We start from the raw sequence: 27,600 nt of genomic DNA on the forward strand, positions 1-27,600 counted from the left end.
TTTTGAGATTGAACAGGATTATTTAACCCTAATATAAGACGGAAAACAAATAAACACTGTCCGTCTTCAGAACTTTAACAATAAAGGTGAGTATAGACTAGAGCATTTACTTATAACAGAACGAGCCGCTCTATGAATGTCTATTACCCTATAATGAACCAAACGTCATTTTCTCCTGTATTGTACCGTTCGCAAGAATGTTACATTAACATCAGCAGTAACGTAGCAATGCCAATGCTCAAGTTTATACTCACCTTCAGGAAAGTAGTAACTGGACTGTCATGTGGTTTCACTAAACCACCCAAAGGACGAACACTGGACCTACCCTAACTAAACCGTGATGGTTAAGTATTTGTTGCCACTATAACCACAGAATACATTGTATAATAGTAAGAAGAATATTTGTTAAAAGGGAGACTCCCATACAAAAACATGTTCTTTTGCCATTATTGCTTAGTTCCATGATAGAATTATAATAATACTCTTACACATCTACTACAGTCTATACTAATATTTTAAATGCGAAAGTAACTCATGTCTGTCTTGCTTTCACGCCTAAACCACTGAACCGATTTTGGCATAGAGATAGTTTGAGTCCCGCGAAAGGACATAGGATAGTTTTTATCCCCGGTTTTTGAAATAGGGACGCGCGCGATAAAGTTTTTCTGTGACAGACAAAATTCCACGCGGGCGAAGCCGCGGGCGGAAAACTAGTAGAACTACATACTAGTCCACTCAAAAAAGCAGTTGTAGAGTGCGTGAGCTGGTACTTAAGCAATTTCTTCATAGAATTGGTTTAGGATGCAACTAAACATACCTAACCGCATCTAATAGGGGATCCAGCGCCGGAGTGAGGAGAGCTTTTTGCTAATACCTATTATCTTTGAAATGGTGCTTCATAGAGAAAAAACATGTATGACACGAGGAAAGCTAATAAAATTTTCTAGATCTTTTGTCTTAATCACTTTTCTCAAATTCCTACCCGTTTTCGAACTACACATCCGGAAAGTGAAAATTTTCAAATTTAGTCAATGTCTCACGACGTGGCATCATAAAACGAACGTGTTTGTTTTAGAGCCCTTATACTAAAAGCGATTGATTTTGAAACATAATATTATGTGTTCTCAAATATTTGTCTACTGAAAACGAGGGAACCTATTATACTTACAAGTAATACTTAATTATTCCACTGGCATTTTTTAACCGGCCAAGTGTGTGTCGTGCCACGCGCAGTGTGGGTTCCGTAGTTGCCCGTCGTTTAAACGAGCAATTGAATTTATGAATAGGTATAAGTTGGACTACTAAGTATACTCATAAACTCGTATCCTAACTGTTATAAGTTTCCTTAAAAGTTCAAGAAAAGCAGATTTTTCAAGCGAATAGTAGCTTTGAGAGGGACGGGACACCCTACCTGAAGATTAGCACTTTAGTGTAATATTTCGCAAATGGATCCCTAAATAATGAATAATAAATAAATAAAATAAATCGATAAATAGTCTTGAAGCAACCCCTAATTCACTTTATAGGACCTATTCACTTTATAGACCTAAATCATCCACACGTTACATGTAAAGGAGCCACCCTAAAGAAACAAAAAATAATCTACCACTTTAATGGCGTGGTATCACATAATTAATAACTCCACAAAATTACATTGTAAAAATGTTTTTCCTTTGAATGTTTAGTTTCATCTACCACACTACCTATGTACTATGTCTAATACTACCTGCCAAAGTTACATAAAACAAAATACAATATGAGTAAACCCACGTACGTAACTACGTACACACTGCCGGGCTTGTGTGGCAGAACAGAATACATCCAAGCTATTGGAAACTACCCCACTAAATCGATTTATTAGGGTAGATGCCACTACGAATTTTAAAGCGTTTATGCTTATGACTTAAGTGGTGAAGAAAAGTGGAAAAACATAATTATAAACCATACCTGTTCTTTATCCGTTATCCCTGGGCCTGTTCCTGCATCTCCTCATCTAAATCTGCGCTTTCTGTGCTCTGCTTCGCTGTGTTGTTTGATGCTTGTAGAAGTCATCCAACTAAAAGATAATTTAATGTCAATAATATTTTCTCTGTGGCTTAAATTACACTAAGACATTACATTATTCTTTTTATGTCGGAAAATGCTTTGCGCACTCTGCCGATACGATTTTTAATGTGCGAACTGTTCATACTGATTAACAGCGTGACGAAAAGTCTTTGGTCTGCGGGGTACCTTATACAGAGTGGAATTTTGTAATGCCACCTGGAGGGAAAGTACTCTTAATACTGTAGATAGAAAATTTTACTCAAAGGAAACATTCCTTTATTTTTTAAAAGAAATAGAACTGCATTCAAAGGTTTTCAAAAATTTGCTTGCCATACCCAGGAATCGAACCAACTAAAATCTGTTAAAAATTACACCCTGTATTTTTATTGCATCGATCGTTAGGGTGAGGTATAAGGATGATATCTCTCTAACAAACTTGATTAATCAAGTGAAAGGAAAACCATAAAATCTTACATTATTTTAATTATTTACAGAAAATTGTATGGCATGGTAGATAATTTTCGAAAAATTTTCGGAAATCTTTGAATGCAGTTCTATTTCTTTTCAAAAATAAAGGAATGTTTTCTTTGAGTAGAATTTTCTATCTACATTATTAAGAGTACTTTTCCTCCAGGTGGCATTACAAAATTCCACCCTGTATAATTGTAGGTAGCCTAGGGTTTTGCGGAATACGATATCTACCACGCACTTAGATTAATCTAAGACCGCGCAATAAAACGAAAAAGTACTGCGTGCGGTGATGTGTTCTACAGTTGCTCTGGTTGAGTGAGATTGATACTAAAGCTTTTCCTAAGTAAAATAAAAACACCAAAACACATTGATGCTTTAATACAACTACCCTCAAGTAATCATTAACTGACTGACTACTTAAATGTACTTACAGTCAAATAGTAGGTACATACATTGTTACTTTTATCTGAAGCTCATCCTAACCTAACTATTTAATCACAAAATAACGATAATTATAATTATTATTTATAATCGGCTCACCTCGAAAACCTTGAAAAAGTCCATCCATCTAAACTTTCTGTTTCTGCTTCCCGCGCAAAACTTTAACCAACTGACTGACCCAAAGACAAGAAAGACTTACCCATAGACTATAATTTTATTCCATAGACCGCCATGACCGCCATAGACAGTCCATTCTCGTAATGTAAGTGTTGCCAGCATTTAGTGCGTTTAATCCATAATGAAATGGAAAAAAGACAAAAAAAATTAAGATTATTTCTAGGGTTTTTGTCCGTAGACTTCTTTGCGCGAAAAACAAAGCCTTTTCCCAAAATACTTTCGCAATGCGTATTTTTTTTTGGCTTAAAAAAGGTTTACCAAAGCCGTAACTAAACAGACGCGCTCAGTCTGTGGTGTGGTGATTTATTTAAAAAAAAGAAACCATAACCTAAATCTTGGTTTATTTTCTGTTTCCGAGATCGGGGATTTATTTGTTTGTGTTGGTTTGTGGATAGAAGTAGAAGTGCTAAAGTTTAATTTTAACAATAATTAAAGCCGTGCCACCTGTGTGTTTTACTGTGTGTTAAAAATGGCAGACTCCGTTAATATGTCTTTAGGTAAACCACTTATTTTGTCCCAGATATTTAGAACTTACATTTGATTTTTTGCTTAGATTAGCAATTTGTGTAAATATATACCACGCCTTTGGCTAGATATTCAATTTGTGACACAATGCCTTGTTAAAGTTTTGTATGGTATTTTTATTTGGTTTATTCACGATTTGTGACATATGGCGCCAAGCGTGACGTATGTTGCAAAAATAGAAATATTTTTTCATGAATTTGATCTTAATTTTGGCATATTAGTAATTATATAAATTCTTTACAGATGAAATAATTCAGAAAAACAAACAAAATCGCGCAAGCCGGTCGCGCGGTCGTGGCGGTGGATCTGTTCAGAGCCGTGGTAATATGCGCGGAGGGGGCCGAGGCGGCGGTGGTGGCGGCAGGGGCCGAGGCCGTGGACGCGGACGTGGTCGCGGAAGGTCTCTGTCCAGGTCTGGCACACCCGGACTTGGGCAAGGCAGGTCGCGATCCCGCTCCCGAGGCCCTGGAGGTCGCGCTCAGTCCCGCTCCCGCTCAGGCTCACAAGCGCGCTCCCGGTCGCGTCAGCAGCGTCGCTCCATGTCACGCGCGAGGTCCGCATCCAGGTCGCGCTCTCAACTGCGAGGCCTGACTCCGAAGGGCAGAGCAGGCTTGGAAGAACAGCAATATGATATGCCTCCGTTGGTTAGAAACGGAAATTTCAGAGGTAAATATTGATTCATATGCTCATTATGTAAATGGTTAAAGTACAGACAATGGCACTTAGAGATCAGCACATATTAATTATGTATCTGTGTACATTTTTGTTGCAATAAACAGCTATTTAATTACCTACTTAATATGTACGTAAATAGTGTGAAACACAGATGTGCTTTTGCCTATAAGTACATACTTGTTTATAAATACTAAAACATATTTTATCATATGCACATGCATTGTTTAATAAAAGTTTTTATTCCAGGTGGTTGGCAAAACAGGCTACGTCGTTCTAATTCTAACCCAAACCTGCGTGCTGGTATACATAGCCGACTAGGAATTAATTCCAACCGCGGAGCTGCAAATAATCGTAGACCTTTGGCTGTAGCTAAAAGAGGAATAACTAAACGTGGCAGAGGCTTAAGTACAGCCAACCGGTACAGTGCTGTGGGATTGCGATCTGATCAAATTCTGAAAGAGCAACGTCAGAACTATATTATCCAAAAAAATACTATAAAATCCCAGACATTTACAAGGTCCAGGAATAATTCTTTCAATAATGCATCTCAGCTCACAGTCAGTGTTGCTAATGATTTTGCAAAGAGGCGGCGTAACAGTGTGGGCAGTGCTGGATACTTGAATAAACAAAGCCTTGCTAAGCTTAATAACCAGTTTGGAGGATATAATACTAGAAGAGGTCCAGGCAGTGTTAAATCTATGGGATCAAACAGGTCTAACAGATCCAATAGGTCAAGTCGCTCCAACCAGTCAAATGCAAGCAGAAGGTCCACCCGATCTCGTGGTAGAGGAAGAGGTGCAGGTCGTGGGATTGGCCGAAAGTTTGTCAACAAACAAGTGCTCAATCCCAAATTGCAAAAAGAAATAGCTGCTTTACAAGGAAAGGTTTATGGTGACAATACACAAGAAGCACCTGGTGGGGTAGTGCATTTTACACCCACACCTGCATCTACTGGTCAAACTTTACATCAAAGATTTGCTAGTACATAATTGATCGTTTATTACATCATTGAGATTACTTTTTGAAGTACATAATGTATGAAACTGTGTTTGTTCTAACTTTGACTAAGTTTATTTATGTGACAAGTCCTAGTGGTGTTATACAGTATTAAATTGTTGACACAGTGCAATCTCTTTTGTAAGTATAAAAAGAGTAATAAAATAGTTTTGATACTATTGTTACAAAAATCTCTCTGACGTAATAGCATGATGCTCATTGTTTTGACTATTTCAGTTGTAAATGCCATTATGTGTACTAAGTTACAAACTGCAGCTAAGGTGCAAATTAATATTACATTTTAGGTTTAGTTGAATAAGAATTCTATTCATCAAAAAAGTTAAATTTAGTAAATAAGTTTCTTTTTCAAGGTTTCTATAATGTTTTTGTTACGTAGTAGTACGAAATAAAAATAACTATCATTAACACCTGTTTCATTACCAATGCTCCTTTCCTGATACTAAGGTGCTTTGCATTAGTTTAGTTTTTGTTGTTTAGTAGGAAAACAATCCAAATCCAAATAAATAACTTTAATATGCATCACATCTTATAAATATTCGGCAACATTATGAGAGAATCAGTAACTGAAACAAAAATAATTTTAATATTATTGATTTTGAAATTTGAAGCAAGCAATAACCTTATTATTATGATGATCTGAGGTACTTACAATTCTCACTAAGGATATTGTTTAATATCAATCCATGAAATGATTGATTCTCTTTGTGGACATTACTTTCATCTGAAGACTCGAAAACCCACCCCAGGTGCTTCCCACAAGAACAAGCACATAAACGCCATGTATATCCAGGAAACCAGGAGTCAGCACCTTGTGGCTGTAACATATAACAAAATCATTGCTTAAATGCAAAAATTACATGAGTAATTTTAGATAAAGAAAAAAAGTCCTTACAGATCCAAGAACTTTGCATCTTGATTTTTCAATAGTGATGATTTCAAATTTCACACCAAAAGGGTTTACTAGAGTTTGTACCGTTACATTTTCCCTTCCGAATAAATTATGCTCCTCTACCTTTATTGCACCCGGACTTAATATGCTTATTAAATATGATGAATCTGCGATATCCGTGCCACATTTGCGACATAAGAGTAGTTCTGAAAATCACAACGATAAAATGTTTAATTCTAGAAAGGCGTACGTGTTAATAACAAATTTAGATTGCAGACAAAATACCTTGTCCATTCTTTCCAGGCGAATGGTCGGTGAAGGAATAATATTCTGAAAAAATGCTTAGAAAGAGCACAACATTAAACAGGAAAAACATTCCTTCACGTAATTCCTTTACGTCGCGTTGGCTTTTTGTGAACAATTAATTATGATTGCAAAAATATTTAAGTAAAAGTCGCTGTGGGAAATAAAACTAACATTAAAATAGGCTTTGAATCATTTTGTAGAATTATTATGCAAGTGACCCAGTAGGCAATTAAATAAATTAAACAAATTCCTGCCGGCCAGCTGATCTGTGTTTTTGATTTGGTCGATTTGAAGTTTGAAGTTTTATTGACTTTGACATTATTGACATTTACTGTTCTATTTTTTTAATTTTGATGTACGCCATGGGATTATTCACCCTTAATCAAGTACAAAAAAAAAACATAACAGGGAAAAAATTCCCACTTTGTCAGTTTAGTATCAGTGTGGTGAATATAGAGGGCCACCAGTTCCCACTACACATTTTTCAGTAATGTCATTTCGTTCTCTCGCAAAGAATTACCATTATTTTGATGAAAGTGAAAAAAGAACAGAAAGGGGTGGTGAAAAGGGCAAAGTTGCCGATTTAAAAAAACTTTTTTGTGCTGACAACTTTTTATGTCAACTAAATGTCAAATCTATTGTTTGTTGCCATATCTGTGGTTTGTTGTGTTGTTTGTGATTGTGGTGTGGAGTGATTAAATTTATATTTTGTTTGAGATTATTAAAATTCAATCATCGTGTTGAAAAAATCATCATGTCCTTTTTCAAGAGTGTTGCTTCAGGCTTCAATATTCGCAGTCGTGACACGATTTTGAAAGAATCACTGATTAACAATTTATCGGAGTGCGTAAAAGATATACAATACACTAATCAGTTTGAAGAAAACTTCCACAGTGTTCTCGGCTCAACAGACTCGACAAATACTTTATGTGTCGCCTTAGAAGCTGTATTCCTACATGGACTGAAGGACACCCTATTGAGGAAAGCCAAAAATGCTTTGTCGGGAGACTCGGACCATCGTCCTCAGCCCAACTTTTGGCCTCTGATCCTTGTATTATCGCACAGACAAAACATTGATCAGATATCATCATTACCGCAGATCAACACTGAAATTGGGCAATGTAGAGCATGGCTTCGAATTGCTCTCAATGAATGCCTTTTGTCTTCTTATATGTCGACACTTTTAAAAAATATATCGGCTGTTAAACCATTTTACAACAGAACTGCTTTTGTGTGCGATGCTGAGATACTTGAACTAGCACAAAAGCTCATTGAAGGCTTAGAATCTTGTGTGCAATTTAATCTCCCGATTAATTCAAGTTTACTCAATCAATGGCCAGAACAAGTGCTGATGCTTGCAGGGATATGGATTCCTAAAATAAGAGTGGCCCCTATTAGCACTGCTCTAGATGTGGCCAGCACCATCACAGATGAAGAAGTAAAGCCGAAGCTGGTCTCAACACCGACCCACACTTCTAACATCACTGGCTTAGGGAGGATGCTCGCGCTCAATGAAGATGAAGCCCTTGATTTTATACTGTCCAAAGATTCAAAAGATTTAGCTACAAACATAACAGAAGAAGCACAAGAAGAAAAAGAACCTATTTTAGAAGACACTGCTAATGAAACCAATGCTGAAACTATTTTTGGAGCTGAGAAACCATCAAGCAGCCAAGAAGAAAGAGAAGTAACATCTCCCACACCTTCATTAGATATAGATGACTTCGTTGCTTCTGCGGATGTCATAGTGACAGGTAATTCCTTGAGTGGTAAAGGCTGGTCTAACGATCCTGATAACTTGAATGTGTCTGTACATTCAAATTCATCCCATGGGAGCAGTCTAATTAAAACACCTGAGCTCAAAAGTTTATCCTCATTAGTAGACAATTCAACAAATTATGGGGAAACACAAAATTACTCAAACTTACATGACATAATGAAAGACATCCAAAAAGAATTAAAATTAACAGAGGACTCAGACATCTGTGAAATCACAGTAGATTCTGACACTCTTGAAGACCCCATGCTTCAAGGTTTAGACTTTGAAGTAGTTCCTAATTCTATGTCTGGGTCCTTTACTGTACCAGAATTGCAAAAAATGATACAACAGCTAGGTGCTCTCTCAAGAGAACAGGGACTGGACCATCAGAACTACCAGTGCATGGGTTGCCAAGATCTCCTGGGAAGCACCATATCCAAAGCTAAGGTTTGTGCCTTCACTGGGGAGTACTATTGCTCTGATTGTATGGATCCCAATGTCTTTATCATTCCAGCAAGAGTCATACACAACTGGGATTTTAAAAGATACTCAGTTTCAAAGAAATCTGCAATGTTTTTGTTAGAATTTCAACATCACCCTTGGATAGATATGAAAAAACTTAATCCAAAAATTTATTGTGGTGTGTCAGATATGGCCCATTTGCAAGATCTCAGAATACAATTAAATTTCTTAAGGGCGTATATATTTACATGCCGTGAGCCTGTCATTGAGGATCTCCAAAAGAGGGTGTGGCCTCGTGAGTATTTGTATGATCATGTGCATTTGTATACAATATCTGACTTGGCTCAGATACCAAATGGTTCACTACTTTTGCAGTTAGAGAAAGTTGTGAACTTTGCTAGAACCCATGTCCTTGATTGCTGGCTATGTAGCCAGAAAGGGTTCATCTGCGAAGTCTGTCGCGATCCAAAAATTTTGTATCCTTTTGAAACCAGTACAACATATCGATGTGATGAATGCTCTAGTGTTTTTCACAGCAAATGCCTCAATGCCAATATACCCTGCCCCAAGTGCAAACGGAAGCAAAACCGTACTAGCGATGCTTCTTTAATAGATGCTGTCCATGCACACTTTAATAAGTGAATATTTGGAAGTAGCTTAGTAGTGGAATTTTGTACAAATTCAAATTTTTGTTACACAAAAATGGCAGTTTAAATACATATTTTATTTTTATACTAGTAAGTATCTATCTATATTTTTGGAAAGCTTGCTTGAATGTTTTCAAGACACCTATAAAAGTAGGCTGGTATTTTGTTGTTAATTTGGGTAAGGAACTAGTGACCACTGTTGATTGATGCTAATGGAACTATTGTCTTAGAAGGACATTTTTAAGAATATTGGATGCCGAAATAGCTATAATATAATAGTCCAAGAAATGGCATTCATGTACCTAAAACATGACTAACTTTTAGCAGTAATAACATTAATTGATTTGCCTCTCATAACTTTTACTAATAAAGTTAATTGATTGTCATTTTAAGAAGTAACAATGTGATAATGTGTATTTGATTTCAAACTTAATTTTTATGATGATTATGGATATTTACAAAATATTATATTATACTGATCAAAATATGTCTATTTTTAACTGTGCAGTTAATTAGCTTGAAGACTTATCATAAGTATCTTGTATTTTATTTAGTAAATAAGTTGACAGTTCTAGATTGTGGTTTGTCTTCATTACTAAAAATGTAATAGAATTTCACATTTTGCTAACGTGAAATTCTGGTCACCAGTGTAGTTAAAATGAAATATTTCAATGTGCCCTGTGCCCTCAACATTTTTTAAAGCTAAGTATGTACTGGCTAAGTTATTTTTGTGCATATTAATATAACTAATAATTATTATTTTATAAATTTTATTTTAGAATTAGAAAATTATGTGTGTGATATGAGCCGATTGGTAATTTTGCGATTTGTCTAAGATGGTAGTTACTCGCCAAGGGCATTCGTTTCACGAATGATCATTTGATACGCAAACTAGCACAAACATAAAAATAATTAAATTAAAAATAATTTTAGTCAATTCAAGTAAGCATGAATTATTTTTATGTGAATATTTAACTAATCAGGCATTCGGAAATGACCGATTGCCAAGCGATGTCCGAGAATAACAATTTACCTAAATCTCGAATTCCTCGAAAAACTAATTTGTGGTACAACCTCCAATTAAGGACAATAAGTTGAACTTTGAGCTGCATACATAAATATTGTGTTTGTGTAGCTGTGATAAATTATGATCAATTAACTGATCAGTAAACTAGAAAATTACTCTCATATCAGTTTCTTATGAATGTTATCAATGACTCATTGTAACATAGAAGCCTATTATGTAATTTTATTATCGATAATAATAAAATATGGTGTGCCGAGTGCCAAGGCCAAGCTAAGTTCGCTAAGTTTATGTTTTATGGATTTAAGTTATGGCCGCTTTGCTTTGAATATCGTTTGTATTTGTTTGCTGTGTGGTGTGTACGATACCTAAAAATACACATTAAGTATACCTATTTTCATCCATTCGTTCTTATTAAGGTTCCGTCCGTATTATGATTTTATTTCCCCTCACGCTTATCGTTTCTTATCGCTTATTGTTCTTTTGTATTAACGGCCTTTTTATTGCTCTGTCTGTACCTTTTGATTTTTACTATTTCTACCAAATAATGCAGAGAAACCACAGTTAAACATCTGTAAAATGTAGTCTAAATAAAAATATTGTAATCATAGAACTAAAATAAATATCGATACAATAAACAAAACTGAATAAAAATTAATACTGAGTTTTTTTTGTGACTTAACTTATTTTATTCTCTTGTTTAACTTATTATTTAAAATACAATTTTCCTTAAATTATTAAATATTTCACACTTCGTGCGCTACCTAGTCCTGTTTAAGTTCAAGATGTCGCTTAAATAATTATCAACTTCCTTTTTATTTCTTACTTTCTGTTTGCTGTAACCAGAATCGGTTCTCGAAAGTTTATCCTCGAAATCGGCGATATAGTGCGGGTCATCTACGGAAAACTCTTCGAAACATTGGTTGAGCAATTTATCAGGCTCCTCTTGTTTCATTTTACTCTTTTTCTTTGGTTGATAGCTGAGAGAATCTTTGTCGAAGTCCAAAGGTACGATTCCTAGGTCGCCACTGTACCGGTTTTTGGCGACTTGCAAATATTTTTTGCCACGAACTGCTGTTAAACGTTTATCCTGAAAATTAGAAAATTGTTTAGAAACGATTTTGATGGTAATGTAAAAAAAAAATAGGGGGTTTAGAAGCAAACATTTTACCTGGACGATAAGAACATTGTCAGCTTCCTGCGACGCCTTTGCACTGCCAAAAATTGAGCTGGTTGATAAGTCTTCTGATTCTCTTTCCTGTAAAGAAAAAGTCTGTCAGTGACTATTTTCAAAGCTAAAATTTGAAGTCGAGATTTTCCTTTTAGCGGCGATGACGGCGTCCTGGCGGTGGTAGCGGTCGCCGTCACGCTCCTCGTCCAGCCCGTCGTGATCTATAGTTCACTGCGCCAGATACTCACCTTCCTAGGGTGCATGACGAGCGTGACGTGGCAGTGGCGCGCGGTGGCGAAGGTGCGGAAGGCGGCGATGACGGCGTCCTGGCGGTGGTAGCGGTCGCCGTCGCGCTCCTCGCCCAGGCCCAGCATGAACTGCACGTTGTCCACGATCACGTGCGCGATGTCGTGCATGTAACGCGCGTGCTCCACCGCCTGGTTACAATAAATAATGTTAATAGGAGCGGGGCGATTAAACCAAAATTTTCGATACTTGGACAGAGGAGGTTTTCGCAGACTTGGTTGGAATGAATTTATATGAAGCTACAACTATATCTACTCATGATTTACAAATTAGTTAGTATTTTTCCTCCGGTCACTTTACTTCGTTTATCTACGAAAACAATAATTGTATCGTATATAAACACTTAAATGACGTCGTAAAAATCAATTGTATGATTAACTGCGACCATCACAAGTGAATATAGGTTCAATTAAGATAATGAATTTGTCGCTTTTGTGTCCTTACGAAAATGGCCGAAATGAAAGTAGTTACTGGAATAATCAAAATAAATTGAAATTGATCATCTTAATTATTAAGATAGTGGTGTATTGGTGTCCAATATGTTAGGTAAACATGCAAAATTACAATGAGTCGCAAAACAGACATGCACATAAATTAGGTAGGTACATTAGATATCGCTTATCTTTAGTAACAGATACCCTACTAACATAATAATGAGAACAAAGGGTGGTTAATGGCCGACTGTGACTGACCTCCATGACGACTTTGATCGGCTGTTGCCCGTGGAAGGCCAAGTAGTAAACGGGCAGCTTCTGGAACTCGTCTGCGTATTTGTGGAAGTCCTGCAGGTTCTGTTCCAGCGGCACTCCTGCAAACTGCTGTAGCATAGTACGGGCGAGCCGCGAGTTGCGGATCTCGAAACTTCCCCATAGTGTTTTCACCTAGTAGAAAAAATGATGCGTTTTGAGTTACTGGTAGAAGACTACCACATGTTAGGGGAGGGATCAAACTGAAACCTAAAACCAAACGTCATTTTATCCGAGCTGGACGAAAACGAGTTTTATCAAGAATTTAAGGGTTGCAGAACTGGTCAAGAATGCATTTTTAGTTTTTTTTTAATATAGATTACAGCACGTGATTGATTGAATTCATACAAGGTGTCCTAAAAATAACACTGAAGATAGCTTATCTACAGTTCCTTCAGATAAGTAAAGATTACATACTTCCAGTAATTGAATTGAATTGAATTGAAAAAATTTATTGTCAGACCGGGGTTCATAATAGTGTTAGTAACAATTTTCACTTAGCCTATGTTAGTAAGATACAAATAATGAAATATGAAGCCGCTTACATAGCACTGGAGACGTGCAAGCTAAGCCAGCGCCCCAGCAGCGGCGAGTCCCACCTGTCAGCCAATGCCCTCAGGATGCCATTTGTACTGCCGCGGAGACGCTCTAGGAGCGATGCGCTCCGCTTCCGAATTATCGCGTGGAAGCCGTCGGTGTGCGCTTCCGCAAACATGGTTGACGCGCTGCAGAACCGCGGCAGGCCAAGTAGCACCCTGAACGCATTGTTGTACTGCACACGCAGTGCGCTGTAAGCGCGCTGGGTAAAGCTGACCCATAGGCTGCACGTGTAAAGAGACTGGCAGTAAGCTTTAAAAAGCGTGATTTTTACTTCATCCTTACAACGCGCAAACCTACGTGCCAACATATTACAACGCACTGACAGCGCCCTGCGCTCCCTTTCTATGTCTACATTATCCTTTAAGTCATCTGTAACCCAGTGACCAAGGTATTTAAATGAGTTAACCCGTTTCAGAGGCATACCACAAAGTGTTAAGTGCGGAACTGATGAGTATGTTTTAGTCCGCGATTTGAAGATCATGAACTCACTCTTCGACACATTATATTTGAGTCCATGTGCCATCGCATACTCCTCGCATATCTTAAGCAGTTTACGCATAGCTGCAATCGACGGGGTCAGCAGCACCATGTCATCAGCATAACTAATATTATTAATACAAACACCGTCGATATGACACCCGACCTTGGTGCTGCTGAGCCCCTCGATCAGTCGGTTCATGTACAAGTTGAAGAGGCTTGGCGAGCTCAACCCCCCCTGCCTCACCCCGCACTCCAACCTGTACACGTCCGAGAACGCCCCTGCCCACTTAACACTGTTCTTTTGATTGCTGTACCAATACCCAAACATTGACACGATCTCAGGCGGTAGGTTTGTTTCGTTGCTTAGCTTTTCCCATAGTATGTTGCAGTTTAGGAGATTTGATCATGTGATTGGTTGGATTTATATCTATACAGGATGTCCTAAAAATTACAGTTCCTTCAGATAGGTAAAGATAACATTTCTATGCCTTCTTTTAGAGATCTACTTACCCCTTGCTGTGCAAGGTCGAGCGACATCTCAGCGCAGAGCGTCGTCTTTCCGCAGCCGGTAGGACCGGTCAGCACAGTGAGCTCGCCGCGCCGATGCCCGCCCAGTAGTTTCGTGAGCGCTGGGAAGCGACGCCACTTCAGTCCTCTGACCTGTCAAGAGATTAAATTAAAAACGGAGGAAAGAGTGACATAAGTGGGTACTGTGTCTTGTGAGAAGTCCGTAGAACTGGTTTTCAGTACCCTGATGCTGCTTTTACACTGCGCGGAAATTAGCCAAGTCAAGTCAAAAAAACAGTGGGGTAGGGATGTAAAATAAATGAATTTCATCCCCACTCCTCTGTTTTTTTTGACTTGAATCGTGTAAATCCGCCATGAGATTCGTGCTCAGGGTTATTTTGTACCATTAACGGACTTGACATGTCAAAATTGTTACGTGTCCTACGGGTTGAACAAAGAAAAATGCAACCGGAAATCCGCCTTGGAAACTTAAGACTTTTTGATTATTCCTTAGAAATAATTTCTACCTTCTCAATGTTAGTCAATTCAGCGTAGACGTCATCGCGAAGCGCTGCAAAGGTGGTTATTGAACGATGGGCGGCTGGTTTAGCTTCCGATACAAGAGTCTTCAGGGATAGTTGTGCGTTAGCGGCTTCGGTCGCGGTCACCAGTCCATCTGTAGGCCTAAAATGAACAGACAACTTTACCACTTGCCAAAACCTACACAGAGTAACAGTAAAGAGATTCTAGAACCACTACAGTATATTTACCTGAGAAGTGAGTATTTTTTTTTGTCTCAACAGTTGCCTACCTATTTCTAGAAATATTGGTATTTTTTTTACAAGTTATTACTTTCGCTTAGGTAGGTGTCAGTTTCAATAAATTATCAACAACTTACCTTACAAATCTACATCTGTCTTCACCCAGTTTTTCAGCAACTGATCTCATATTGTCCCAGTCACCCCACAAACAGAGCTTTTGATAATTTTCGAGAGTTGGCAGCACTATCGGAGGGAGACTGCAATTACTTAGCCATACCAGAGTACCTAGAAAACGATTTAATTGTTTGAAATCAAGTACATAAGTATACAATTTTGATATAAATATTAAGAAACACAATAATTTGTAATTTTAGCCTATAAGGTATAAAATTTACAAGGAAAATACACACCAGGTATTTTTTGCGTTGCTAGATGTAGCACATCTTGTATACTAGGGACAAGGATCGCCTGGTCACTACGGCTCACCTTCGGAGCTCTGCAAGAGAACAGTCCTGCGGTATGCAGCCCATGAGTCTCTGGCTCATCTTCTTGCCCTGCCTGGATTTTACGGTAGCCTACTACATTATCTAGAGAGTTTTTCAGTGGGAAGTATAATACTGTTCGGTCTGCTGATACTCTAACTTCAGACAAAAACTTTCTTGAGTCTTGGTGGTACTGAAATTAAGAAAATATGCATACAATTTTTTTTACCATATTATATTTTATTACGATCTGATTGAAGATTTAGGTAGGTATTTTGAAAATGTATACTTACTGGATATTCAAACAACCTAAAGAGGTCTAATATTTCAGTCTCATTTAAATCAGCTATTGAGGTAGAACTGTTTACAACTTCTTGCCAGTTTTTTTGGAACATTTCTGTGCTGTTTTGGCATTTTTCAATGAATTCTTTGAGAGATGCTTCCATTTTGACCTTTTTCAATAATCTCTCCATAATATTCCAGTCACCATGGACATTGCATTTGGGGCATACAAAATATCCTGAAATAATGCAACATGGGTGTTATATTCACAATAAACAAAAGTATGTCCGCTGACTGTAATTTACTTTAAAGTTCTGTAAAGATAAATATAACATTTTTTTAAATATTTACAAAAACCAAATAAGTCAATAAGTTTATTTTTGTATTTGAGGTGTAAGATTAATTTTAGTTTATGGTGCAGTTATTGGATAAGTGATAGCAAGTTAACCCTAATGTTTATCTGAATAAATGATGGATGGATATTGGATACAAACCCGTTGTTTTGTTAATAAAAACTTTGCCTTCCTTGGTTTTGTCATCTCCTTGGCATAGGGAACATTTAGTTGATAGTGAGGTAAATCCATCTTGCACAGCGAAGCCTTTTTGTCTCAATAATTTGCGGATATCAGTAACTGTTATCTTGGGAATATCATTTAGACCTACATTATGTATGTTTCTACTATTACACTCACATGTACAAGCTTTCAAAAATAAATGCGATACGCGACTTTTATTTATCTTAAAATTACAATATATTTTATACATTTTATGAGATCAATGAAGATTTACGATGATAAACATAACCTCAAAAAACACGCTCCAGCTGATTACAGCAAAAGTCAAAACAAAGTTTGACAGCTTGCCAAACAATGAATGAAATAACGTTCCGTTCTAGGCAACATTGATAGCACGGTTCATAATGTCTGGAACTTGTATGTGGGAGGAGGTGGAGGTTGGGCCACAGGACCCATCATGGGCGTAGTACCTAGGCCCTAGGGGGGGGCAAGACCCATAGCGTAACTGCGCGATTTTACACTGAACTAGTCTTGTAAAACTATAACAGAAATTAACTCGGCACTTTCAAGACTCTATGCCCTTGAGTCCCCAGGCAGGTCGTGTTTAGCTCTGTAGAAATACTTATTTAAATCAAGGTGTTCTGCATAATAAGTTTATCACGATTGCAAATAAAACACCACATTTCATTCATCTAAGTCATTGTATAATATTATGTAACATTATTTACATTATTTGGGAGATTATCGAGTACAAAATACGAGTACTACATAAATAATTATCAAACTCAGTGTTCCGAAATAAATTTTAAACAAACGTATCATAATTAGCTCAAATACAAAAGGACATAATATAAAAATAATAAAGGGACCTAGAAAAATATAATTTGAAAGTACACTTTAAGTTTGTACCAGACAGATCGCCAGTTTCTGTGCTCTGACAAGAGTTATCAGCATTGTTCATTGCTGTGATTGGTTCATCATTCAAGCTGCTAATTATTGTCGCCGACCTCAGGAGCCGGTGATAATGTTGTCTCACTTAAACTCTAAAGATACAGATTAATTCTTAATCCTACTATGCATATAAATTGTACCTAATTATAATATTCGATATAATTTACATTTAATTCAAAATAATTATTAAATTATTCTTATTACTATATACTGAAGGCCTTACAGTGGTATAGGCATAGATCTTAATTTTACAAAGACACCACCGGTAGTGATCTGTCAGTCAGTTTATAAAGACGCCTCATACGGGTAGCTTAGCTAGAATTCTTTTTTTTTCTAGATAAAATATTCTCTTGGATATTTCGTTTGGGGAAACCACCAAAGCATGCGGAGGCACTTGCGTATAAAACTATTTCTTTATATGAATTGTCGACTGCAAGAGCGGCAGTACCATTTCAAAATTCTCGAGACGCGCGAAACTTACTTGGAATGAGTTCGGTGCATCTAATCTAATGGGCCTTTACATGTACTACAGAACATAATTTATATTTCTGACAAAATATGAATATAGGATATTCTACTTTTCTACCAATACCATAGTTTTTGTAACGCTTACAATCCATAACGTAGTTGCTTTGAATAAGCGAGAATTTTCAGTTGATATGACAGTTTATTGGGACGGCTGGAGAGTTAACGCTGCAAGTAAACAGAATCTACTAGCTTTGCAGCTGCTGCGTGGCTATGATTCTCCATCACATCCACATAGAAGCGTCAGGGTTGATTCTATACTTACGAGCAAAAGTATGGAATCACCCCCTTGTGTTTTGTTCCGAGCCATCTTAAGAACTGAATGCCTATGAATGTATCTATGGTATCAAATATACCTTTAAAATGGTACCATTTTTATTTATCTTCTATTATAGTCTGGTCCGTGAGCACGTAGAATTTTGTCCAATGACCCCAAGCTACCCATCCTTATCGCTCGTGCGGGTGCCAGTCGCACAGTTGCGACAGCAATATAATTACGCGCGAGCGATAAGGATGGGTAGCTAGGGGTCATTGGACAAAATTCTACGTGCTCACGGACCGGGCTTAGTCATTTAGTTCTTACGGTCGTTCTTAACAAACAGGGCGATATACTTTTGCTCGCGAGTGTAGTCAATTTATTAGTACGGTGGCTGGTAAGGCTGTCGCTGTAGATGCTGAACTAGCGGGCCCTGCTGTTGCTGCTGCTGCATAGCCAGCATCTGCTGTCGCATGCGCTGCTGCGTCATCTGCTGCTGGTACTGAGCGCTCTGCTGCGGCTGCATCGTGCGCGGGTAAGGTGGCGCGGGACCGCCCATTCCACCCATAGTTACGTTTGGCGCCTGGAAGGAGAATTACGTACATGAATACATCTACTGGCACTCATCATCATCATCATCATTTCAGCCATAGGACGTCCACTGCTGAACATAGGCCTCCCCCAATGCTTTCCATGTTGATCGATTGGTAGCGGCCTGCGTCCAGCGCTTCCCTTATTCCCTCGCTTTACTGGCACTATTTTGTTTAAATTTGCATAAATTAATAAGAAGTTATAAAATGTAAAGAAAGTGAAAATATTATAAAATCATTACCTCCTTGCGATATCATAATTACTTCTAGTAAAAACTAGCGACCCACCCCAGCTTCGCATGGGTGCTAAGTATACATATAAACCTTTCTCTTGAATAACTCTTATCTATTTAAAAAACCGCATCAAAATCCGTTGCGTACTTTTAAAGATCTAAGCATACATAGGAACAGACAGCGGAAAGCGACTTTGTTTTATACTATGTAGTGATACGTTAAAACTAACCTGCATATATTGTGGACGAGCATTTTGCCTCTGTTGAGCAAGGTATGCCTCTTGGCTTGCGCGACCTCCCATCATATTCTAAAGAAAAACAGAGCAATTATTAACAATATCGATACACACGTCATGTATTTAGTTATTTAATAAATAATTAAATTACTCGAATACATACCTGTTGGAATGATTGTTGTCCAGGGAATCCGCCCATCGCGTTACCCCCTTGTGGGCCCATATTGCCACCTTGGTTGTTCATGCCACCCATGGCTCCGCTTTGGGCCATTTGCCCCATCTGGCCCATGGGTTGCCCCATCTGCCCCATTCCTTGGGCCATTTGACCCATGCCCTGAGGCATTTGCCCCGACTGGCCCACGCCTTGACTCATCTGGCCTACATTTTGGCCTATTGTGTTGACTTGTTGGCCCATAGGGTTCACTTGTTGACCCATCTGGTTTACACCCTGTCCCATTCCCTGGAAAATAGACAATATTGAAATAAATTAAAGAGCTCAATTAATCAATAAATTAAAGAGCTTTGTCCAGCAGTGGACGTCATTTGGCTGAAACGAACAAACGAACGAAAGAGCTCAAGTCTCTCTTGGGAGCCTGGTTCTTCATCTAGCCTGCGAATACACGTTATAAATATGTAATTAATTTCATTAAATCGCCAATAATTAATATTTTAATACCTGATTCATCATCTGTTGCTGCCCTCCTTGCATCATCTGCTGCCCATAGCCTCCGTATCCTTGCTGCATCCCACCATACTGTCCTCCGAACATCTGTCCACCCATGCCTCCCATCTGGCCCTGGTTCATTTGCCCCGCGCCCATCTGGCCCGCCCCCATTTGTCCCGCGCCCATCTGTCCGGCTCCCATTTGCCCCGGCATATGGACTCCGCCCATTTGGCCCATTGGTCCCATTTGGCTCATTCCTCCCATAGGATTCATTTGACTGCAAGAATTGAATTACTTACATAATGACACAATAGTTATTAAAATTTTCTTAGCTATTAGAGTCGCTTCTCAAACTTAAATAAACAACTTGAAAAACTCTTCCCGCCTTAGGCAGTTCGATTTTTTTAATTATTTATAATAAATGATACAGTTGGTAGTTATCGTATTAGATGTTAATCTGTCGTGAAAGCGGACTAGATGTATTATGGATACTAGGATAGTTCCTAAAATACAACATTACGTGCCATTCAAAATTATTGTGGTCTTTACACTTACGTCGGTTGCATCTGCCCCATTTGGTTAGGCTGCATCTGCCTCATGCCTTGGCGCGGGAAAGGCGCTCTTGCATGAGGGGGGGCTCCTGGATACCCGGTCCCTTGCTAAAAGTTGAAATAACGAATTGTTGGTTGGTAAAGTTCCTGATTGGCTAAATCTAAATTACAGGTCTCATAACTAAGGCCCGGTTTTCACCAAGGGGCGGAGCGATTACATTCTGTCAATTTCATTCAATCCGAATGAAATAGCCGCACGAAAGTGGTGACAATATGACAGAGCATATAAGTCTGAAACACAAGTCTCGCTGACGTTCACAAAAACAGCCTCTCGTGCCGCTTCCATTACCTCAAGCACTCAGTTATGCGCTAGAACTGTAGTCTAAAATATATAACTCAAAGGTGACTGACTGACTGATTGACTGACATAGTGATCTATCAACGCACAGCTCAAACCACTGGACGGATCGGTCTGAAATTTGGCATTCAGGCAGATGTTATGACGTAGGCATCCGCTAAGAAAGGATTTTACGAAACTCCACCCCTAAGGTCGCGGGCGGCCGCTAGTAACTGATAAATTCGGTAATAAGTTTGTTTCATTTGTAATTAAAAAATTAGAGAAAGATAATAAGTTGTTGGTTGATTACACACATTTACCTGCATCTGCGACATCTGGTTGAAGGGCAGCCGCTGGCGCAGCATATTGCTGAGCGCCTGCTTGGACTGCGTGTTGGATGGCGGGGCCACTCCGCGGGGACTCACGCCAGCTGCAAAGCATTTAATTATTAAAATCAGCATTATAACATCTTCTGTTGAACATTAATTTGCAGCGCACGCAGCATAAATGTTTTGGGTAATTTGAAACACTTTTTCTTAACACACTTTTTGTAAGCTGTCAAAACACGATTCTCCCGTAAACTTTGTATGTGTAATAGAAGATGATGATGATGACGTCAATATTTCGTCAATTTCAAAGCAAGCAGAATAGAAATTAACTTATGAGTTTATATGGCGCAGTTACACTATGCGCGAAATTGATCGAATAAGATAGTGTAAACACGCAGTTTAGTTCGTTGCGCCGTGCGTCACTAGAGATTGCAAAATCCGGATTTTTCTTAAATCCGGTTTTCAGGATTTGTGTTACGTACAAATCCGGATTATCCGGATTTTTCGAATATTGGGTAAATTTTTTAAACCATCAATTTAATTTAAATAAAACGTAGTTTTTTTTTCAAAAAGATGCAAGTATTTGAACAAAAGCGTTTTATTTTATTATCGCGCATGGAATTTATTCCTCTTTTTTCGGTTTGCGCTACAAGCTTTCGAAATTATTTGAACCTTGCATTATTTTTTTCATTTTAGTACAACTGCATTTCAGAATAATAACTTGCTTGTACCTATAAAATATTTTTTTTATTCTTCTTCTTGTCGTGTCGACAACAAACCTACACAGCGTCAGCCCAAAACTCCGCCACAAGAGTGGCGTTGTCAGTAGCATTCATTAAATCTTCCTGCTTGCAGTTGTTTGGGCACGCAGGGCACGACATCATGTGCTTCGTCGACTGGGAAACAAAACCACACTTGCACTCCAAGTTTGATACATCCAAGAATCCCTACCTGACACCTGAACAGATTGTCTTTACTACGGCAGACCTGTCCGAAGTCTATAAAGATTTCCAGGTAGGCCAGGGGAGCTCATTTTTTTATTATAATTTTATTTTACACTTTTAAGTTGTATTTCAATCTCAGGTCATTACTTACGACCAAAGTGCTCGGGAACACGAATCCAACGAACTCAAACTCTATAAGTTTCTGCCGTTTCGGTTAGGAGTCTTATGGCCACCTCCTGACTTCATCATCAGGACCCTGAACATCATCTAGCACTTAAGTGCTTGATAAGACAAATCCAACAAACCCAAATTCGATGAGTTTCCACCGTTTCGTTTAGTAGTTCCTATGGCCACCTCCCGAATCCATCATCAGGACCCTGGGCATCATCTAGCACTAAAGTGCTCGAAAAGACAAATCCAACGAACCCAAGTTCGATGCGATTCCGCCGTTTCGTTTAAGAGTTCCTATGGTCACCTCTTGACTCCATCATCAACCCAGCTAAATGGTTGACGGTATAGCCAACAACCTGTTTAGAACTCTTTTAAGGATTTCTCCACAATCACCCCCATTCTCATACAATAACATTTCGAGATGAATTAATGTAAGCAAATCGGATCCGCTGGGAGAATTTGATGGGCGAGGTTGAAGATCTATACTTACACTTGGCCTGCGGATGAATATGGAGAAAACAAAGCTTATGTCCAATGTCCATGTTGCGCCCTACCCAGTTTCGGTTGGGAGCTCAATTCTCGAGATTGTTGACAAGTATGTCTACCTCGGACAAACGATTCAGCTGGGTAGGTCCAATTTCGAGATAGATGTCAATCGTCGAATCCAACTCGGCTGGGCAGCGTTTGGGAAACGACGCAAAATCTTTTCGGCCAAAATACCGCAGTGCCTGAAGACTAAGGTCTACAGCCAATGTGTGTTACCAGTGATGACTTATGGTTCGGAAACGTGGCCTCTCACTATAGGCCTTATACAGAAGCTCAAATTGCACAGCGTGCTATGGAGAGGGCTATGCTCGGTGTTTCTTTACGAGATCGAATCAGAAATGAGGAGATCCGTAAACGAACTAAAGTCGCTGACATACTAGCCCGACGGATACAAGCTGAAATGGCAATGGGCAGGGCACATAGTACGCAGAACTGACGGCCGATGGGGCAGCAAGGTTCTGGGGTGACATGCAATAAATAATTTGAATTTGAATTTGGAGTGAAGGCCGCGTACCGGAAAACGCAGTGTGGGACGTCCACCTACAAGGTGGACCGATAACATCATAAAGGTAGCAGGAAGGCGCTGGACGCAGGTCGCTAGCAACCAGGCAACATGGAAAGCATTGGGGGGCCTATGTTCAGCAATGGACGTCCTATGGCTGAGATGATGATGACGATGATGACTTACACTTGCAAGGGATATTTGCTGATTTAGCTGCTCTTTAAAACTCAGCGATATGGGTTTCAGAATCAGCGTCTCGTATAAAACTTACTGGCCGACTAGCTAATTCACTTACGCATGCGGCATGACGCGTCATTGTGCAGGCACAGTGCAGGTGTGAGTGTTGTGCCTATTACTTATTCTGTGGTTGTGCGACGAAGTGCGGGTGCGTTCAATCAAAACTTCGCTTGTTTTGCATCCATGTTGCATTCAATAGATATTTTGGTTTATGATTTTATGATAAAATTTTTGGGGTAAAAATATTCAAAAAAACCGGATTTCGAAGTAAGAATCCGGATTTTTTTAATGCCTCAAAATCCGGATTTTTCAGATATTTTCGAATTTCGAATAATCCGGATTGCAATCTCTATGCGTCACTCGTACTTCCTTACGCGTGTTCGCGAGGCGATCAATTTCGCGCATAGTGTAACTTACCCAATAGACTACAAAGAAGTTTTCCTTAGAGTTATAACTCGAGATTATTGGTTAAGTTCTTCATTAGGGAGCTATGCTTTATTTACCCGGCGGGTTGTAGTAGTTCTGTCCGGGCGGCGGGAACCACTGCTGCTGCTGCTGCATGAACTGCGGCTGCTGCGCGGGCGCCGCCGCCATGCCGTTGGCGCTGCCGTTGCTGCCCGGCCCGCTGCTGCCGTTGGTCTGGATTTCAAAATTAAGCCGTTATTGCCACATAAATGAGTACATGATTCGAAAAAATAGCATACGGCATTATCTGCCTCATTTAAGATTCCTAATCGGCAATCTAAGATGACGTGCTGACGTTGTTGCAATTCACGAAGGCGAGTGAGCTTTACATGTGTGGTGGCTCACTATTTTTCGTTTTTCAAAAGTTTTGATAGACATTACACTATCGTTATGTGCATGTACTATCGCCAGCAGTGTTAATTGCCCATTGAAAGTCATGTCATCTCGCCATGCCGTCTCGAATCGCCATTTGATTAGAGCGAGAGCAAAAACGGAAATGGATAGTTAACAGTGTGGGCGTGTGTACACGTACACAAGCTCAATCGCCTTTGTGAGTTAGAAGAACTATAGTTATTTTGACGCACCTCAGTGCAGCAGTGGCGCCATCTCTAACGAGTTACGCTAACTACAGGCGGCGTTATGGCTTTCGGAGGCACTGACGGCAGCGGATGGCCACTGGATATCGCGTTAGACACTCGCGATTGCCACCACTCGTAAATATTTCAATAGGGCTGTTTAATGAATTTACAGCGACACCACTTCCAACTATACATAGGTATTTGTTGTAAAGTAACACCTATCACAGATGACGTAAAGTTTACAGTACATAATTACTTACCGGTGTTGTAACCTTTTGCTTCTTGATTTTCTTGCAAGGTGCTGATCGTGACCTGCCTTTCCCAGATCCAGTAGGACTTGAGTCTAGGCTTCCATTGTCCTGTTATACACACAAATATATTTTCAGTTTGTTGACTACAGTAAAGTTTAACTTTTAAAGTATTTAAGTAGGTTTTGATGTAACTCACGCTTACTTGCTTGCTGTCATTCGTTTCGAGGTCTTCTGGCGGCAGTGGCAGTGGTTCCAGATAATAACTTAGAGGCTTCACCAGGCTGTGCGTGTGATATTTCAGTAACCTACAAACACATAACCTCGTATTACATGAGTTAATAAAAAGCAATATGCAATAAAATATCAAAAAGCTTCATTTTATGTCAGACTATAGCTAAAGCTTAAGCAAGCTACCCATCCCTATCGCTCGCAACATAATTACGCGCGAGCGATAGGGATGGGTAGCTTGGGGTCATTGGACGGGATTCTACGTGCTCACGGACCAGGCTTTAGATAGATTGATAGAATCTTTATCTTTACAACAGTGGTATGAGGCAAAAAGGTCTATGAGTCATTGAAGTCCAATTTACGTTAACCCTTCCACGGGTATAGTGAGTTCAAATTTTGTATTTGAACCTTAACCCGAGGGAATATGATTCAAAATACAGTGGGAACCATATCCAATTGATTAATTAACTGACCGATGGGCATTTTCGTAAGTGAGCGGTTTCCTCTCGATCTTGGTGGCGGCGAACCACGCCCACGACAGGGGGGCGGGGTTCCTGCCACCTTCCATCAGCTCCCACGACGACACCCGCTGCTTGTCCGTCAGCCGAAGACCCTGGCGCACGAGAATTTATAATATTGTAGAGTTCAAAAGAGTTCAAATTCTAGCAAGCGTTTGTAAAAAGGTCTCGGAAAAAATACTATTTTTTTGTACCTGTTTCTTGTCGCTGTCAAATCCAGTAATCTTGTTCCCCTTTTGATCCACGAGACATCCCAGTGGCTCGCAGGCGATGACCTAAAAAGTAAATGTTTATATTACCAATTATTCTCAACTAAAGTTCTGAATCAGGATAAAGAGAATCGAAGAACTTATAAAAGTCTTACAACAACTTAAGATTACTGCTAGTTCCCAAACTAGGTGTGAAGAAGTGTTACATTTTCCAACTTTCTATCGCCTGAAAAGCTCATTATAGCGACTCTTTTATCGATAACTGAACATGGCTACTTTATGTTGAGAATCAAAAAAAGTTTAAGCTTTGATACAGCGCTTTCACTTGAGTATCAAAAAAGGTTAAGCATTGGTAAAAAAAAAATGTTTCCCTCAGCAAAAAAAAAAAACAGCAAGAGTAACCAAACTGACCTCTATAATGGTGTTCTTCGACAGCGGTAATAACTGCCTGACAGCCTGCACGGACGGCCCGTGGCGGTCTCCCAACTCCTTCTTCAGCTTCTTCATCAGATTCTGGTAGTGCTTCCTATTGTTGTCGTCACCTCCGTCCGCGAGCGTCGAATGGATGAGCGTGGCGAGCATGTCGATCAATGTCGTGAACAGGTTGCTGCGACACAGACTACATTAACGTTTGTAGATACACCGCCCGGTCAGCCATGCTACGCAACAAGTCGTCAGTAGCACCATTGGCGGATCCAGGGTTCCTTTGTTCACGGTTGTGTTTTGTTTTTTGGTTTGTACATAACATTGTCAGTGATAGAGGTTTATGTAGCACAATTTCCATTGCGAGACGGAGGGTGCAGTTAATTCTAAGTTTTCGTAGCTGCCGTATTCTTTTTCATGTCGTGTCGACAACTAACCTATACAGTGTCAGCCCAAAACTCCGCTACAAGAGAGGCGTATTTGTAGTAGACATGTAATAAGTATTGTATTTGAAATAAATATTTTTTGATTTGGTTATTGCCAAAAATGTTTCATAAATAGTAAATTCAAATCATCATTATTATCAGGCCATTTATTCTCCACTGTAGGAGGACGACTGTATCTAATTCAATAACTATGAGATTACCTGTTTGTAATGTTATGAAGTTTCCGAATAAAGAAAAATAAAAAAAAAATACCAGAGGCTAATGGTAGATTGGCCTACATTTCCCACACTAGCCAGACGGGTTGGACCTCTCCAACCTTGACGTTCCCATTGTCCCTTAGTCGCCTCTTACGACATCCATGGGTAAAGTGGGGGTGGTCCTATTCTATTCAGCCGGAACCACAGGACTGACTAAACTAGTGGAGAAAAGGATAGGTATACTACATCTACCTCTATTACGACAATAATTACAGCATGTGCAAAATTTTAATAGATTATTGGAAGCTAGTGGAAAATGTGTAATTTTGATTTATTTGCGGAAGTAAACCAAAAGCCCGGTGTAATGGTATGAAGGTAACATTGAAATGATCGTGCCCCCTGAATCCACATCGCACCGAAGCGCTGAATGGTGTGAAGGGTAATGGACGACTTGCTGTGTAGGTTATGTCGTTAGCGATCCTCCTCCGTGAAAGCGTATGGTGCTAGCTGCACACATTGATGAACTGGTTAAGTCCCAGACCACACACAGAAAACAAGGAAATAACAGTAACAAGGAGTGAAAACAATCAATGACATGAATCAATGAAGACCAGTTTAAGTCTGTGAATTTCTTTACTTTTAAACCTGGACAAAAGGTTCCAAATTCAAACCAAACGTCACGTCACTCAGCAGTGTGCAATCGCGATGCAAACCATTGAACCCACACCACCTCACTAGTTACCTATTGTTGTACGCGTCGACCACTTGGTGCGCCACTAGCTGCGTCAGCAACACTGCCCAGTCGGAGATCAGCTGATAGGACCTGAGAAAACGGGATAAAATACTTAAATTGTGCCTCTTACTACCACATGCTTGCGTGATGCTGATGACTTACATACTTCAATTACATTTTACAGAGATTTA

The 27,600-nt window shown here is 39.2% G+C and overlaps 5 protein-coding genes across 5 annotated transcripts in view; 2 read left to right on the forward strand and 3 right to left on the reverse strand.

The window, feature by feature from the left end:
* Positions 1–3,424: 3,424 nt before the first annotated feature.
* LOC135083853 (uncharacterized protein DDB_G0287625-like) lies at positions 3,425–5,757 on the forward strand. Its single transcript, XM_063978595.1, has 3 exons — positions 3,425–3,632; positions 3,904–4,326; positions 4,582–5,757. The coding sequence occupies exons 1-3, from the start codon at positions 3,605–3,607 to the stop codon at positions 5,322–5,324; spliced, it is 1,194 nt and encodes a 397-aa protein (XP_063834665.1). The 5' UTR covers positions 3,425–3,604; the 3' UTR covers positions 5,325–5,757.
* An 89-nt stretch (positions 5,758–5,846) lies between these two features.
* LOC135083862 (protein cereblon-like) lies at positions 5,847–6,842 on the reverse strand. Its single transcript, XM_063978607.1, has 4 exons — positions 6,527–6,842; positions 6,245–6,447; positions 6,002–6,167; positions 5,847–5,915 (listed from the first exon to the last, which is right to left on the reverse strand). The coding sequence occupies exons 1-4, from the start codon at positions 6,615–6,617 to the stop codon at positions 5,872–5,874; spliced, it is 504 nt and encodes a 167-aa protein (XP_063834677.1). The 5' UTR covers positions 6,618–6,842; the 3' UTR covers positions 5,847–5,871.
* A 364-nt stretch (positions 6,843–7,206) lies between these two features.
* Positions 7,207–11,097, forward strand: LOC135083870 (uncharacterized). Its single transcript, XM_063978617.1, has one exon. It carries the CDS (start codon positions 7,302–7,304, stop codon positions 9,408–9,410), a length of 2,109 nt encoding a protein of 702 aa, XP_063834687.1. The 5' UTR covers positions 7,207–7,301; the 3' UTR covers positions 9,411–11,097.
* A 7-nt stretch (positions 11,098–11,104) lies between these two features.
* Positions 11,105–16,622, reverse strand: LOC135083878 (mitochondrial DNA helicase). The gene is made up of 10 exons (XM_063978628.1): positions 16,269–16,622; positions 15,786–16,012; positions 15,421–15,685; positions 15,148–15,295; positions 14,777–14,933; positions 14,253–14,402; positions 12,609–12,797; positions 11,859–12,047; positions 11,611–11,697; positions 11,105–11,529 (listed from the first exon to the last, which is right to left on the reverse strand). The coding sequence occupies exons 1-10, from the start codon at positions 16,537–16,539 to the stop codon at positions 11,200–11,202; spliced, it is 2,013 nt and encodes a 670-aa protein (XP_063834698.1). The 5' UTR covers positions 16,540–16,622; the 3' UTR covers positions 11,105–11,199.
* A 349-nt stretch (positions 16,623–16,971) lies between these two features.
* LOC135078715 (mediator of RNA polymerase II transcription subunit 12-like) overlaps positions 16,972–27,600 on the reverse strand; it is a 43,787-nt gene continuing 33,158 nt past the window's right edge. The window contains exons 41-53 of the mRNA XM_063973266.1: positions 27,419–27,499; positions 26,022–26,229; positions 25,596–25,676; positions 25,357–25,496; positions 24,852–24,960; positions 24,665–24,763; positions 23,865–24,000; positions 20,947–21,062; positions 20,300–20,403; positions 19,757–20,021; positions 19,244–19,540; positions 19,075–19,152; positions 16,972–18,604 (exon numbers count right to left, since the gene is read on the reverse strand). Coding sequence (XP_063829336.1) covers positions 18,404–18,604; positions 19,075–19,152; positions 19,244–19,540; positions 19,757–20,021; positions 20,300–20,403; positions 20,947–21,062; positions 23,865–24,000; positions 24,665–24,763; positions 24,852–24,960; positions 25,357–25,496; positions 25,596–25,676; positions 26,022–26,229; positions 27,419–27,499 — 1,915 coding nt within the window. The 3' untranslated portion in view covers positions 16,972–18,403. The remainder of the gene's footprint in view (positions 18,605–19,074; positions 19,153–19,243; positions 19,541–19,756; positions 20,022–20,299; positions 20,404–20,946; positions 21,063–23,864; positions 24,001–24,664; positions 24,764–24,851; positions 24,961–25,356; positions 25,497–25,595; positions 25,677–26,021; positions 26,230–27,418; positions 27,500–27,600) is intronic.

This window comes from Ostrinia nubilalis, chromosome 2 (assembly GCF_963855985.1).
Source record: "Ostrinia nubilalis chromosome 2, ilOstNubi1.1, whole genome shotgun sequence".
Classification (NCBI taxonomy): Eukaryota; Metazoa; Arthropoda; class Insecta; order Lepidoptera; family Crambidae; genus Ostrinia; species Ostrinia nubilalis.